Source organism: Globicephala melas, chromosome 6 (genome assembly GCF_963455315.2).
Source record: "Globicephala melas chromosome 6, mGloMel1.2, whole genome shotgun sequence".
Taxonomy (NCBI): domain Eukaryota; kingdom Metazoa; phylum Chordata; class Mammalia; order Artiodactyla; family Delphinidae; genus Globicephala; species Globicephala melas.
The window spans coordinates 113396835-113410338 of record NC_083319.1 but is presented as its reverse complement, the minus strand read 5'-3'; the positions used below and the strand labels follow the sequence as shown (position 1 = coordinate 113410338).

At 50.0% G+C, this 13504-nt stretch overlaps 2 protein-coding genes and 1 pseudogene across 11 annotated transcripts in view; 2 read left to right on the top strand and 1 right to left on the bottom strand.

Annotated features, from left to right (window-relative positions):
* PALLD (palladin, cytoskeletal associated protein) overlaps window positions 1-8289 on the top strand; it is a 389315-nt gene extending 381026 nt beyond the window's left edge. For all 5 annotated transcript variants that reach the window (XM_070045831.1, XM_060301374.2, XM_060301375.2 and 2 more), the window contains 4 exons: window positions 2005-2212; window positions 4331-4496; window positions 4900-5033; window positions 6095-8289. In XM_070045831.1, the coding sequence (XP_069901932.1) occupies window positions 2005-2212; window positions 4331-4496; window positions 4900-5033; window positions 6095-6267 (681 nt within the window). In that variant the 3' untranslated portion in view covers window positions 6268-8289. The remainder of the gene's footprint in view (window positions 1-2004; window positions 2213-4330; window positions 4497-4899; window positions 5034-6094) is intronic.
* CBR4 (carbonyl reductase 4) overlaps window positions 1-13504 on the bottom strand; it is a 90846-nt gene that overhangs the window by 15739 nt on the left and 61603 nt on the right. The window lies entirely within an intron of this gene.
* On the top strand, window positions 10256-10955 carry LOC115846485 (ferritin heavy chain pseudogene; annotated as a pseudogene).

Here is a 13504-nt window from a genome sequence, read left to right as displayed (position 1 = left end):
AAAAATCTGTTCTTTTAGAATGATACTTCATAAAGTAGCAAGTATAAAGTTTGCGGTCTATTTTTAAAATATGAAAAATTACAAAAGAGAGTGAATGTAGGTGATGGCTACATGGAGGTTCACAATACTGTTGGCTCTACTTTTGATCACATTTAAGAAAGAAATCATAGCACTTTATTTTCTGCGAGTGACACAGCTGTCCTTGAAATGCCTGCCTTTAAAAGAATATTGGAAACAAAAGGTAATCTGTTGATTTTACTGTTATGATCAGACCTGGACAAATGTGGAAAATCTTTTCCAGTGTATTTACGCTTTAAGAGGGAAAGAAGAATCATGGGAACAGGCCAGTCGCTAAGGCAGCTGCTGGGCCCCCGACTCGCTCCCCGGACACTGACTGCCCCGGCCGGCTCTCGGCCTCCGGGAGTAAACTCCTCTGCTTCCCCCTGTTCCCACGGCGGCCAGAGCCGCCCACCTGTCCAGGCTGGGGCCCGCTTACAGTGACCCAGTTCCTGAGGTCAGGCTCGCCTTGCTGGCCTCAGAGGGAGAGGACTCGGCCTTCCCCTCTGCCCGGCCGCGCAGCTCTGGCCCAGGTGGGCCCAGAGTGCGTGCGGCGTCTCCCTCCTAAACCTGCTGCGGCCTCGCCGGTACCTGACCAGCCAGGAGGGCCAGGTGTGCAGCCCCAGGCGAGAAAGCCCACCCCCTTCCTCCATGCACCTGTGCTGGCCCGACAGGTAGAGCAGGCGTGGAGCGCCGGGGCAGCAGGTGGACGGATGGGAGGCTGCAGAGCCTGGCCCGCTTTTAGCCAGTGATTTAATTGTTTTGTGTAAATCCCTGGGCCTCTGCTGTGTGTGTCTGTTGGGGGGGGGGGGGGTGAGGCATCCTGGGGGCAGTATACGTGAGCATCACACAGCACGAGTGCAGTTTGTGAGTTCTCTGGCTGATTCTCAAAAGAATTGGTTTGCAGTCCCACTGACATCTTTCCGTATGTGATTTCCCACTGGTACATTTGGGGTAGGGGTGAAAGGGCCTTCCTTACTGGTGCTTTTCTTCCCGTTCAGAATGCAGGGCCCTAGAGTAAAGAGCTGACAGACGGTGGCCACCCTCCCCTCACTGCACACCATGCTATTAGCCATTAACCGTGCTTTTGTCTGACCTCTGGTCAGCACGACTGTCGTGGTCTGGAGAGTGGTGGGTTTTTTTTTAACGTTTCCGTCGTGAGGCTAATTTGTTGAGTTGCTTTCTGGGTCATTTCGTATGTCTCCTATTACTTTCAAGGATTATAAAATAATAACAGCCCTGTGTCTTGGCTGCATTAACTAACGTCTCCGCAGCTACAGCAGCCTTGATGAGAGGCTTTGTCGTGCGCCGTGCGAGCTGAGTGTGCGTCCTTGTCATGGTTGGAAGGGCTCAGAGCCCTGGGCTGACATCACCCTCAGCATCTATAACCTGGGTGAGGAAGGACGATGGCGAACGTTTTTAGTCCCCATCTCACTTTTCTCTGGGTTGCTCTAAGAAATGTTTAGAAGTGAGCCCGTGTGTGCCGAGAAGCTATTCAAAGATTTTAAGCAAAAGAGAAATGTGGGCTTCCCTGGTGGTGGTGCAGTGGTTAAGAATCCGCCCACCAATGCAGGGGACACGGGTTCGAGCCCTGGTCCAGGAAGATCCCACATGCCACGGAGCAACTAAGCCCGTGCACCACAACTACTGAGCCTGTGCTCTAGAGCCCACGAGCCATAACTACTGAGCCCACGTGCCATAACTACTGAAGCCCATGCGCCTAGAGCCCGTGCTCCGCAACAAGAGAAGCCATCGCACTGAGAAGCCCGCGCACCACAACAAAGACCCAACGCAGCCAAAAATAAATAAATAAGTGAGTAAGAAACGTGACCTGATGCTGAGAGCCTCATGTTGTCCTGAAGGAGGAGTCTGTGCTGGTGTCTTAGGTGTTCGTGACTTCGCTGTTTCCGTAGCAGAGGAATTCATTCGCATTTCTTCCCGGTTTAGGTCAGTGGGCTGCCAACCCCCGATCTCAGCTGGCTGCTGGACGGCAAGCCCATCCGCCAGGACAGCACCCACAAGATGCTGGTGCGAGAGAACGGGGTGCACTCTCTGATCATCGAGCCCGTCACGGCCCGGGACGCCGGTGTCTACACGTGCATGGCCACCAACCGGGCTGGACATAACTCCTTCAGCCTGGAACTCGTGGTCGCAGGTAAGTCCCGGGAACCTCTCCCAGGGTGAGCGTCAGATGTAGAAACAAACTAACCCATGTGGAAAGTACATCAAATCGCTGAAAAAAATAGACCATTATCATCAACGTGTTAAGACCTGGCAAGTCAGAAACATCACTTTTTCTTCGCTGTAGCCATGGTTATTTTTCTTCCCTTCCCCCGTCAGCCTGGCAGCCAGAGAAGAGGGTTTGAGCAGTTTTTCCGGGCCATTCCCCTTCTGGGCCCCCAGTGTCGCACGGGAAAGGCAGCGGCAGCCTGGCCTCCAGGAGCCAGACGACGTGGGAGAACGTGCTCGTGCAGCACGTTCTCCACGTAGACCTAGCCTTTGAAGTCATGTGCAGGGACTTCAGAATTCAGACCTTTGAAACGCTGTGATCTACGCCCCATGTCATAGACAGATTAAACTCAGGTTTGCTTTTTAATTGACTGTGTATCTTTACGAAATTTACCTACCAGAATAAAGTTTTACCCTTAGGTATGGGAAATGAGTCTATGGAAAGGTTTAGTGTCCTAGGAGCTGAGCATGAATAGAGAGCCTGTTCTCCGTGCTCATCTGAAAAAAGCAGAACGGAGCGTTTATTTCTCACCACTGCATGCAAAGCGCTCAGTTGGTCCTCACGGCAGCCCCATGAGGCAGTCAGCCAGTGGGAATTAGGAGAGAGGAAGTGACTTTCCTAGGGGCCAGGCTGCAGTGCCCCTCTGGGGCCGGGAGCCTTCGAGCTCCTGGGGGAGACAGCAGCAGCGAGGACGCAGCGGGCGGCCCGGCTACAGTCCGGGCTAGGGATTTTCGTGACGACAAACACCCAGACGTGTTCGCACAAAAACATGGGCAGCGTGCAGCCTGTGTGTCAGACCCGCTTCAGTTTCACTCCTTCCTCCAGCCCGCCCTCCTCAAAACTCAACTGTTGGGGTCCCCCCGCCGACCGTACCTGTCCCCACGCCGGAGGTGTCCCCGTCGGCACTTCCGGAGGAAGTCGGGGCTCGGCTCCCAGCCCAGCTCTCGTTTTCTGGCTGTGTCCTCTGGCAGGTCCGTCTCTGCAGCTGAGTGTCCCCAAAGGGAAAAGGGGGCCATGATGCTCAGAGTTGAAGGACTAAGTCGTGGCACAAGGACGAAATCCTGTGAAGCTCTGCGTCCCCACGAGCCTGCCTAGCCAAGCTCCAGAGGTAGCTGTGATGCCTACTGTGGAGGGTCGCTGCGACCTAAAGGCCCGTCTCACACAGTTATGCTCTTTTGAAAACTGGGACCCAGGAAGAGCACCGAGTGAGGTCTCTTCCCAGAGTGGCCCAGGTCAAGTAACCACAAAAGGTCCAATAAAAATTAACCCTCTACATAATTCGAGGTCATAGAGGGCCTTAGGTTTTTAAAACTTTCAGGTAGAACGTTCACCTTTGCTTTGCTGTTATTTGTCACAGAGGAGGGAGTGCAGAAGGCCGCACCGTCAGACTCATTGTTGGCAGCTAGGATGATGGTAGCTGAGGCTTCCTCTTCTTCTGGGACTGTTCCCACCGCAGATCCAAGGGAACACTGAGAGTGTTACTAACAGTTCTGATTTGTCCAGACTGGGTAATAGTCGTCGTTTTCATAGCTTTCTTCAAAGAAATACAAATTGGAACTTGTATAGAATGTACGTTCCTAGTGTTGAGGTAACTAGTTAAAGCTGCCTCTCCTCGTTTCCCCCTTTGTAGCCTGTGGTATGTCTCTCTTAAGCCAGGACCTAGAAATCTCAGTGTCTCGGCCAGCAGGGCGGGAATCTAGGGGATCAGCGCCGCTAGATGGCAGCGGTGGGCTGAGGCAGGGACCCTCATCAGTCACCAGCCTGACGGAGGTCCCGCCCCCCGCCGCGAGAGCACGCAGGCAGGCGCTCTGGGGAGCAGGTGCGGGCCTGTCGGACTTGAACTGAGGAGAGAAAGGCGTGGAATGAAGGGTAGGAACCGCTCTTGGTGGAGGAGGGATAACTTGGAGAGAGGACAAGCATCCTGCCACCTGAAGGGGAAAACGACGTCAGCAAGGTTGAGCGGGATTGCTGAAAGCACCTGCGTTCTTTTGTGGTACCTTTTGCGCCCGTCACGGGTAGGTAATCCGTCTCGTGTCTTTGCAGCTAAGGAAGCGCACAAGCCCCCCGTGTTCCTCGAGAAGCTGCAGAACACGGGGGTGGCAGACGGGTACCCGGTTCGGCTGGAATGCCGGGTGTCCGGGGTGCCGCCGCCGCAGATATTTTGGAAGAAGGAAAACGAGTCGCTCACTCACAGCACGGACCGCGTGAGGTGAGAGCCCACGGGGCCGCCCCCCACCCGCAGGGGTCCTGATGGTCCCAAAGGAAGGTGCACAGCACGTGCCTGTGTGCGCCACCCCCGGGCCAGCCCCTGCCCCCGCACGCCTGCGCTTTGCGGAGGCGGCTGCCCTGCTGTGTGGTGCAGCGGCTCCCCGCCTAACGCAGGCAGTGCTTTGCGGGGGCAGATGCTCCCCCTGGGAATTAAGTGCTCGGCTTCCTTCAGCCTCCCGGCCTCTCCGCTCTCTCATTAGCTGTCACGGGCTGGCGGCCTCTGCAGAATTAGGAGGACCCTGTTATCCGCTGCTTGCACAGTTCTGTTTCTCATGAGCTAATGAGAAGCGATGCTTCGTGTCCTGAAACATTTCGAGCCCTATGGCCATGTCTGTCTTTTGCAGCCTGCACCAGGACAACTACGGCTACGTGTGTCTACTCATCCAGGGAGCCACCAAGGACGATGCTGGCTGGTACACGGTGTCGGCCAAGAACGAGGCCGGGATCGTGTCCTGCACGGCCCGGCTGGACGTCTACAGTGAGTACCCCTCCCCCTCGCCTCGATGCGTTATTGGTTCCTTCCGTTACGACAAGGCGGGCGTCAGCACACCTAGTCACGTTACTCTGATCTGATCAACAACTCTAGCGCTTTATTTGCCAGAAATTTCACACTGCTCTTTCTCTTTCTATTTATAGTTTCTCAACATTAATAGTGAACCTCGCCAGAAGAACAGTGCCCAAGTATCACTCAGGAACTTTGCGTTTTTAGCAAAACGTGCATGTGGATTTCTCTGGCGTCGGCTACCCAGCTGTGGCTTTCTTACCCAGCACCCCTAGGGGTTAACACCAGGCAAAGGCATAAGCACAGATTTTTCACATTTTCTTACTGCCTTGTGCAGATGACTGCCTTTTAACCTTCCTCCCTAAGCTACTGTGATCCTGTCACAGCATCTTAATTCACTCTAAACGTGTGGCCCATTGAACCTGGAATGCGTACTGTCTGTGGCCCAGTGCTTTGTGTTAACATATCCTAAGCAGTTCAGTAGGTTTGTGAGTGTTTGTGTACGTGTATTTGTGTACATGCATCCCAGATTGAAAGAAAAAAGTTCTAAGTTTACAAACTAGCCCAGTAGCATTATGTGATCTAGCGACAAGAAAACCACTAGGAAAAATTCAGAACTGATTTCACACCTAAGAAATGACTGACCTCAACCTTCCCTATCACCCGGTTCCTTTCAAACAATTTGTGTTAGAACACCCATCCAGAACACCTGATGACTGTCATTACTGTGGCATTTATCCATTTTGAGCTTTGAAGTTTTTTTTCAAAGTGAGAATCAGGAAGTGTAGCAGCCCTTTCAAAGGACTCCCCGAGCTGCAGTGAGTACTGACTATCGAGATAAACTACACGCTGTCTCTGTTCCCGAGCTGCTGTAGTGCCACCACCCTGTGTAGGCAGTAAATCTGCAACATGTGAGTAGACTGCAGGACCACCCGTACACTTTAGGACTTCTTAGGTCTTTTGCAAAGAACACGTGCCTGGTACACACAGAGCCATGCTGCCTGGTTAGATTCTGAGTTCCGTGTTGTGTCTTGCAGCCCAGTGGCAGCAGCCGCCGCCAAGCGCCAAGCCGAAGCGGGTGCGGCCCTCGGCCAGCCGCTACGCCGCGCTCTCGGACCAGGGACTCGACATCAGGGCCGCGTTCCAGCCCGAGGCCAGCCCGTCCCACCTGATGCTGAGCCCCGGCCTGGTGGAGAGCGAGGACCTGTGAGCTGGCGCTCTCCACGGAGCCCAGACGCTGAAACCACCGCTGCCTTGTCCCACACCCTCCTCTGTCACGGGACGTAAAAGGCAGAAACATACCTTTGGCTCTAAGAAACAAAAGGACACCAAAATCCTACTTTTCTTCCTGGTAAACCAGACGTAGAGGCTGCGTACGTGATGCTGATTGATAGGAATGCACACCTTGCACGGAGAATTCACATTCATCAGCCAATTTAAAACTTTGGGAAGTGCTGCAAATCAGGGGGTCTGAAATGCCAAAGTGCTAACGGAAAAAAGGTGACCATGACCTGTGTTGTCCCGAGTGTCTTCCCTAGCGTAGGTGCTGCCACCCGGCGTGAGGCCGGGGGGGCTCCCCGGAGGTGGCTGCACCACAGGGGACACCACCTGGGCTCTGCAGGGCAGTGTGCTCATGCAGCCAGGGACCCACGTGGGGCATGGGACAAGGAGGGTGCCACCAGGAAGCCCAAGGAAACGCCCGTCCGCGAACGGCTTTCCACTAAACCGTGCGCAAGGAGCCACCTGCCTTCAGTTCTGTGAACATCAAGAGTTTTCTAACAAGGCCAAGACCTTCGTTCTTAACCTTTTTTTCTTTACGTGTAGTATTTTCTTTTCTTGTTACCTTGGTAGGGCGCTTACTTACAAACCATATTAAAAGAATGCGAAGTACTCTGAATAAAGAAGCAGCATATTGCAGTCCATTCCACGAAGGGCATCCCAGCCACCCAAGTGACCAAGGTGTGTAGTATCTGGAGGAGACGGGTCTGGAAGGGGCGGAGAGGAGAGGGAAAGGAAGCACGACCAGACAGACTGTGCTCACTTAGATGAAAGCAGCGGAGCACGAGACGGTAAAGGCCAGGCTTTTCTTTGGTTTTCTTCAAACTTACTTAACCTAAAATAGAAGCGACAAAACACCGCCATTCCCAAGTCAGGAGCTCGAGGGTCAGCCGGAGGGAAGCTCGTGCTCGGGACACTGCAGTGTCGGAGCTGGTGCCGCAGCGGGAGATTGAGGTGCGCACTGCAAGTTGAATATGGGCTGAGCTGCGAGATTGTCATGGATCAGAGACATGTGGGCGCTAGTCTACTTGGGGAGACAAAGACAGGGGTGCCGGCATGCATTTTCTCCGTGGCACCGCCATACGGTGGATGGAAACTATTCACTTCCCTGCTGCCACGAGACCTTTCGCCTTAAGAAGGTGCTGGGTTCCAAGTAGTTTGTAAAGGCATCTCGGCAAAGACTGCTTTCTGAATGCCTGTGATTCTGCATCAGCTAGATGGCGTGGATGGATTCTGACCAGACTTGACGGTTTTAAGTCAGAACCAATAAACTTTAAAAAGGAGAAAAAAACAAATTTGGGCTGATATTATAAAACCTGAGTCTTTAATGGTACTTTCCTATGAAGAGAACACACTGTATTCCTCATGCAAAACACATTTATCTTTCATTATTTATAATACAAATGTTGAACTCTTAGCTCAGTTACTCCATTCAATACGTAGTATTTTTAAGTACTTTTGTATCTGTGTGCCACCGTGTATATCCCATTGCACTGCTTCACATGGACAGCTTTCTACTTCCTTGTAAGAGCACCAACCAAGCGAGCTTTAAATGCCAGGCCGGAGCTCTGGTGCCCACGTTCTGTGCAGAGTGGCACATGCGTCTCTGACCACACCTACGTGCATTGCTGATGTCGGGTTTCAGACACCGCACAAAGTCTCTCCTGGACCTTTCTATACTGTAGAATTATGACTTAACATCATCTCTTCCTTGCCAAATTTTTCTGAATGTGACTTTTTGCTGATTTGCTGGGTTTGGGATTAAGTAGCATTATTTTGCCACCTTTCATGTATTTATAAAGAAATAAGTACGATCTTACCACTTTGGATTGTTGTGCTGGTGTAATGTGGATTTAACATCAATAAATATTTAACAAATAATAGTTGCAATTTTGTGAAGCAAATATTCAGTCGTTTTCATTTTCTATTGCTTGCTGTAATAAACTGGTACAGACTAGAACTACTGTGTCTGCTGCAGTGCATTCTCACCTGAGCGCAAGCACCTGGGACAGAATTGGGCTCCTTGCGGCTGTAGGACGGGGTCCCACGTGGTCTGTCAGCAGGGGGCGGGGGGGCACTGGACTGCTACAGGCCGTGTCACCCCCCCCTCACCAAAACTGGCAGTGAGAATCCCCCTTGGGACAAATCCCTCTCACGCTTTGACTGTGGTCAAGGAGAGTCCCGTGCCTTTCAAGGGACCATCTGATCTGGGATCTGCGTGTGGGTGAGAGAGAAGGGGGGTGCACCCCAGGGGGGGGACGCTGGCAGCCGGCTCAGAACCCCGCCTGCCTCAGCAGTTTACCGGACATGTGCCTGTGAGTAACAGTGGATCCTTTGATCCCCTGGGAAGGCGTCCTGCAACCACATACCATAGCCGCTCTCTTAGGGATTAAGTATACGGGGTTCTGGCTCAAGAGGTCCTCCCCCAGACACACCAGATCCGCTACTACGTACAGACCCATTTCCTCCGAAAGAAACCTCGGGTGAATGAGAACAGACCCACGTCACAACAGGAGAGCTGACGCATAGCCTCACTGTGACCCCCACTGCCCGGCACGGTGACCCACAGTGAGGAGGGAACTCAACCCCAAGCTTGACCCCAAGCTTTCCCTGGGGAGTGAAGGGTTTGAACCCCTCACCAGGACCCCAACTTTTAAGGCCTGCCTCTGAGACCAGCCCCCAAGACGTGTAGCTTTGAAAGCCAACGGGGCTTCTGTCCATGAGACAAGGCTGCGGGGCACTGGGAGATGCTTCTTCCAGGGCTGCATGGACTGGGCCAGCACAGAGGCCGCCGACTGAAAAGCGCCCAGACCTTCCGTGAAAGAGACTTCTTTGCTTACGTTCAGCCTGAGGGACAGACATCTAGCTGGACACGTGTCAGGCCAACCCGAGTGCTCTCCAGAAACCCTCAAGGGCAGGCACTGTCTTCACGCCATCCCTCTGCCTCCAGATTGCCACTAGCTCCCGTAAAGGGGCCCGTGCACTGGCCTGGGGCCCAGGGGACACCTGAATGGCCTAGCTCTGCCGGCCAGGGGGGCTTACATTTGCGAGTCCCATAAGTCTGTAACGGAGAAACAGTTCTTACCCGGCTATCCCCCGGGGCAGAGCACACAGGCAGCACACTGAAGCACCCCAGTCTCTCTGTGACACAAGGCAGTGGTCTTCACAGCTATGGCATAAGGGGCAGGCTTCTAATTAAACACACACCTGGGGGCCGACTGCAACTCTCTCCAGAGGGGGGCCCTGTCCCAGTTCACCTGTGTCTGGAAGAAAGGAGTGGGCACAGGAGTAGCAGCCAGGTGTGGCTGCCACCCACTGTGCTTTTAAATCTTCCAACAAAAGTCCAGGACCAGAACGCTTCACAGGTGAATTCAATCCAACATTTAGAGAAGAGCTAACACCCATCCTCAAACTCTTCCAAAAAATTGCAGAGAAAGGAACACTCCCAAGTTCATTCTACAAGGCCACCATCATCACCCTGATACCAAAACCAGACAAAGATATCACAAAAAAAGAAAATTACAGGCCAATATCACCGATGAACATACAGGCAAGAATCCTCAACAAAATATTAGCAAACAGAATCCAACAAAACATTAAAAGGATCTTTCACCACAATCAAGTGGGGTTTATCCCAGGGATGCAAGGATTCTTCAATATACGCAAATCAATCAATGTGATACACCATATTAACAAATCGAAAAATAATAAATAGCAGCATCTCAGTCCTCACGGAGAGTCGCCGCAGATTCTTGCTTCAGCAGTGCTTGGACGGAACCCGGCGCTCGTCTCCCGCCCCGGCCGGCCGCTCAGAGCCAGCCCTCGCCACCACCTCACAGCGCCCTCCGACCGCCCCAAGGTCCCCACCGCCATTACAGCGCCGCGCAGCCACCGCCACCATTCCACCTCAGCCGCCCACCATGACGACCGCATGCCCCTTGCAGATGCGCCAGAACTACCACCAGGACTCAGAGGCTGCCATCAACCACCAGATCAACCTGGAGCTCTACGCCGCCCACGTCTACCTGTCCGTGTCGTACTATTTTGACCGTGATGATGTGGCTTTGAAGAACTTTGCCAAATACTTTCTTCACCAATCTTGTGAGGAGAGGGAACATGTTGAGAAACTGATGAAGCTGCAGAACCAACGGGGTGGCCGAATCTTCCTTCAGGATATCAAGAAACCAGGCCGTGATGACTGGGAGAATGGGCTGAGTGCAATGGAATGTGCGCTACACTTGGAAAAAAGTGTGAATCCGTCACTACTGGAACTGCACCAACTGGCCACGGAGAAAAATGACCCCCATTGGTGTGACTTCATTGAGACTCATTATCTGAATGAGCAGGTGAAATCCATTAAAGAACTGGGTGACCACGCAACCAACTTGTGCAGGATGGGGGCCCCCGCATCTGGCATGGCACGGTATCTCTTGGACAAGCACACCCTGGGAAATAGTGATGATGAGAGCTAAGCCTTAGGCTGGCTTCCCGTAGCCACAGGGGTGACTTCCCTGGTCACCAAGGCAGTGCATGCATGTTTGGGTTACCTTACCTTTTCTGTAAGTTGTACCAGAATATCTACAAGTCCTTTCTTTAGTACCATTCCTTCAAATAAAATAATTTGGTACCCCCCCCCAAAAAAGCATCATCTCAATAGACACAGAAAAGGCTTTTGACAAAAGTCAACAGCCACTTATGATAAAAACTCTCCAGAAAGTGGGCATAGAGGGAACCTACCTCAATATAGTAAAGGTCATATACGACAATCCCACAGCAAACATCATTCTCACTGGTGAAAAACTGAAAGCATTTCCTCTAAGATCAGGAACAAGACAAGGATGTCCACTCTCACCACTATTATTCAACATAGTTTTGGAAGTCCTAGCCATGGCAATTAGAAGAAAAAGAAATAAAAGGAATACAAATTGGAAAAGTCACTGTTTGCAGGTGACATGATACTACACATAGAAAATCCTAAATATATTACCAGAAAACTACTGGAGCTCATCAGTGAATTTGGTAAAGTTGCAGGATACAAAAATGATACACAGAAATCTCTTGCATTCCTATACACTAACAACAAAAGATCAAAAGGAGAAATTAAGGGAAAAATCCCACTGACCATCGCAACAAAAAGAATAAAATACCTAAGAATAAACCTACCTAAGAAAGCAAAAGACCTGTACTCAGAAAACTATAAGACACTGATGAAAGAAATCAGAGACAACACAAACAAATGGAGAGATATACCACATTTTTGGATTGGAAGAATCAATATTGTGAAAGTGACTATACTACCCAAAGCAATCTACAGATTCAATGCAATCCCTATGATATTTCTTAAAGAATTAGAACAAAAAAATTTATAATTTCTGTGGAGACACAGAAGACCTCAAATAGCCAAAGGAATCTTGAGAAAGAAAAACAGAGCTGGAGGAATCAGACTACCTGACTTTGTACTACAAATCTCAAGTAATCAGAACAGTATGGTACTGTCACAAAGACTGAAATACAGATCAGTGGAACAGGATAGAAAGTCCAGTGATACACCCACATACATATGGTCAATTAATCTATGATGAACAAGGCAAGAGTATACAATTGGGAAAACACAGTCTCTTCAATAAGCAGTGCTGGGAAAAGTGGACAGCTACATGTAAAAGAATGAAATTACAACACTCCCTAACACCATACACAAAAATAAACTCAAAATGGATTAAAGATATAAATGTAAGGCCAGACACTATAAAACTCTTAGGAAAAAACATAGGCAGAACACTCTTTAACATAAAACACAGCAAGATCTTTTTTTTTTTTTTTTTTTTTTGCAGTACGCGGGCCTCTCACTGTTGTGGCCTCTCCCGCTGCGGAGCACAGGCTCCAGACACGCACGCTCAGCGGCCATGGCTCAGGGGCCCAGCCACTCCGCGACATGTGGGATCCTCCCAGACCAGGGCACGAACCTGTGTCCCCTGCATCGGCAGGCGGACCCTCAACCACTGTGCCACCAGGGAAGCCCCAGCAAGATCTTTTTTGATCCACTTCCTAGAGTACTGAAAATAAAAACAACAGTAAACAAATGGAACCTAATTAAACTTAAGAACTATTGCATAGCAAAGGAAACGATAAACAAAACGAAAAGACAACCTATGGACTGGGAGAAAATATTTGCCAACAATGCAACCGACAAGGGATTAATCTCCAAAATATACAAACTTATGCAGCTCAATATCAAAAAATCAAACAACCCAATCAAAAAATGGACAGAAGACCTGAATAGACATTTCTCCAAAGAGACATACAGATGGCCAAGAGGTACATGAAAAGATGCTCAAAATCACTAATTATTAGAGAAATGCAAATCAGAACTACAATGAGGTATTCCCTCATACTGGTCAGAGTGGCCAGCATCAAAAAATGTACAAACAATAAATGCTGGAGCAGGTATGGAGAAAAGGTAACCCTCCTATGCTGTTGGTGGGAATGTCAACTGGTACAGCCACTATGGAGAACAGTATGGAGGTTCCTTAAACAACTAAAAATAGAACTACCATATGACCCAGCAATCCCACTCCTGGGCATATACCTGGAGAAAACCATAATTCAGAATGATACATGCACCCCAATGTTCCCTGTAGCACTGTTTACAATAGTCAAGACATGGAAGCAACCTAAATGCCCACTGACAGATGAATGGATAAAGAAGATGTGGTGTTTATATGTGTGTGTGTATGTGTGTATATACACACATACACACACACATACAATGGAATGTTAGTCATAAAAAAGAACAAAACAGTGCCATTTGCAGCAACATGGGTGGACCTAGAGATTGTTATACTGTGTGAAGTCAGACACAGAAAGACAAATATCATATGATATTGTTTATATGTGGAATCTTAAAAAAAATTACAAATGAACTCATTTACAAAACAAATAGAGTCACGGATGTAGAAAACAAACTTATGGTTACCAGGGGATGGGAGGGGACAGGGATAAATCAGGAGATTGGGATTGACATATACACACGACTGTATATAATATAACTAGTAAAGACCTACTGTATAGCACAGGAACCTCTACTCAATACTCTGTAATGACCTATATGGGGAGAGAATCTAAAAAAACTAAGAGTGGATATATGTATAACTGATTCACTTTGCTCTACA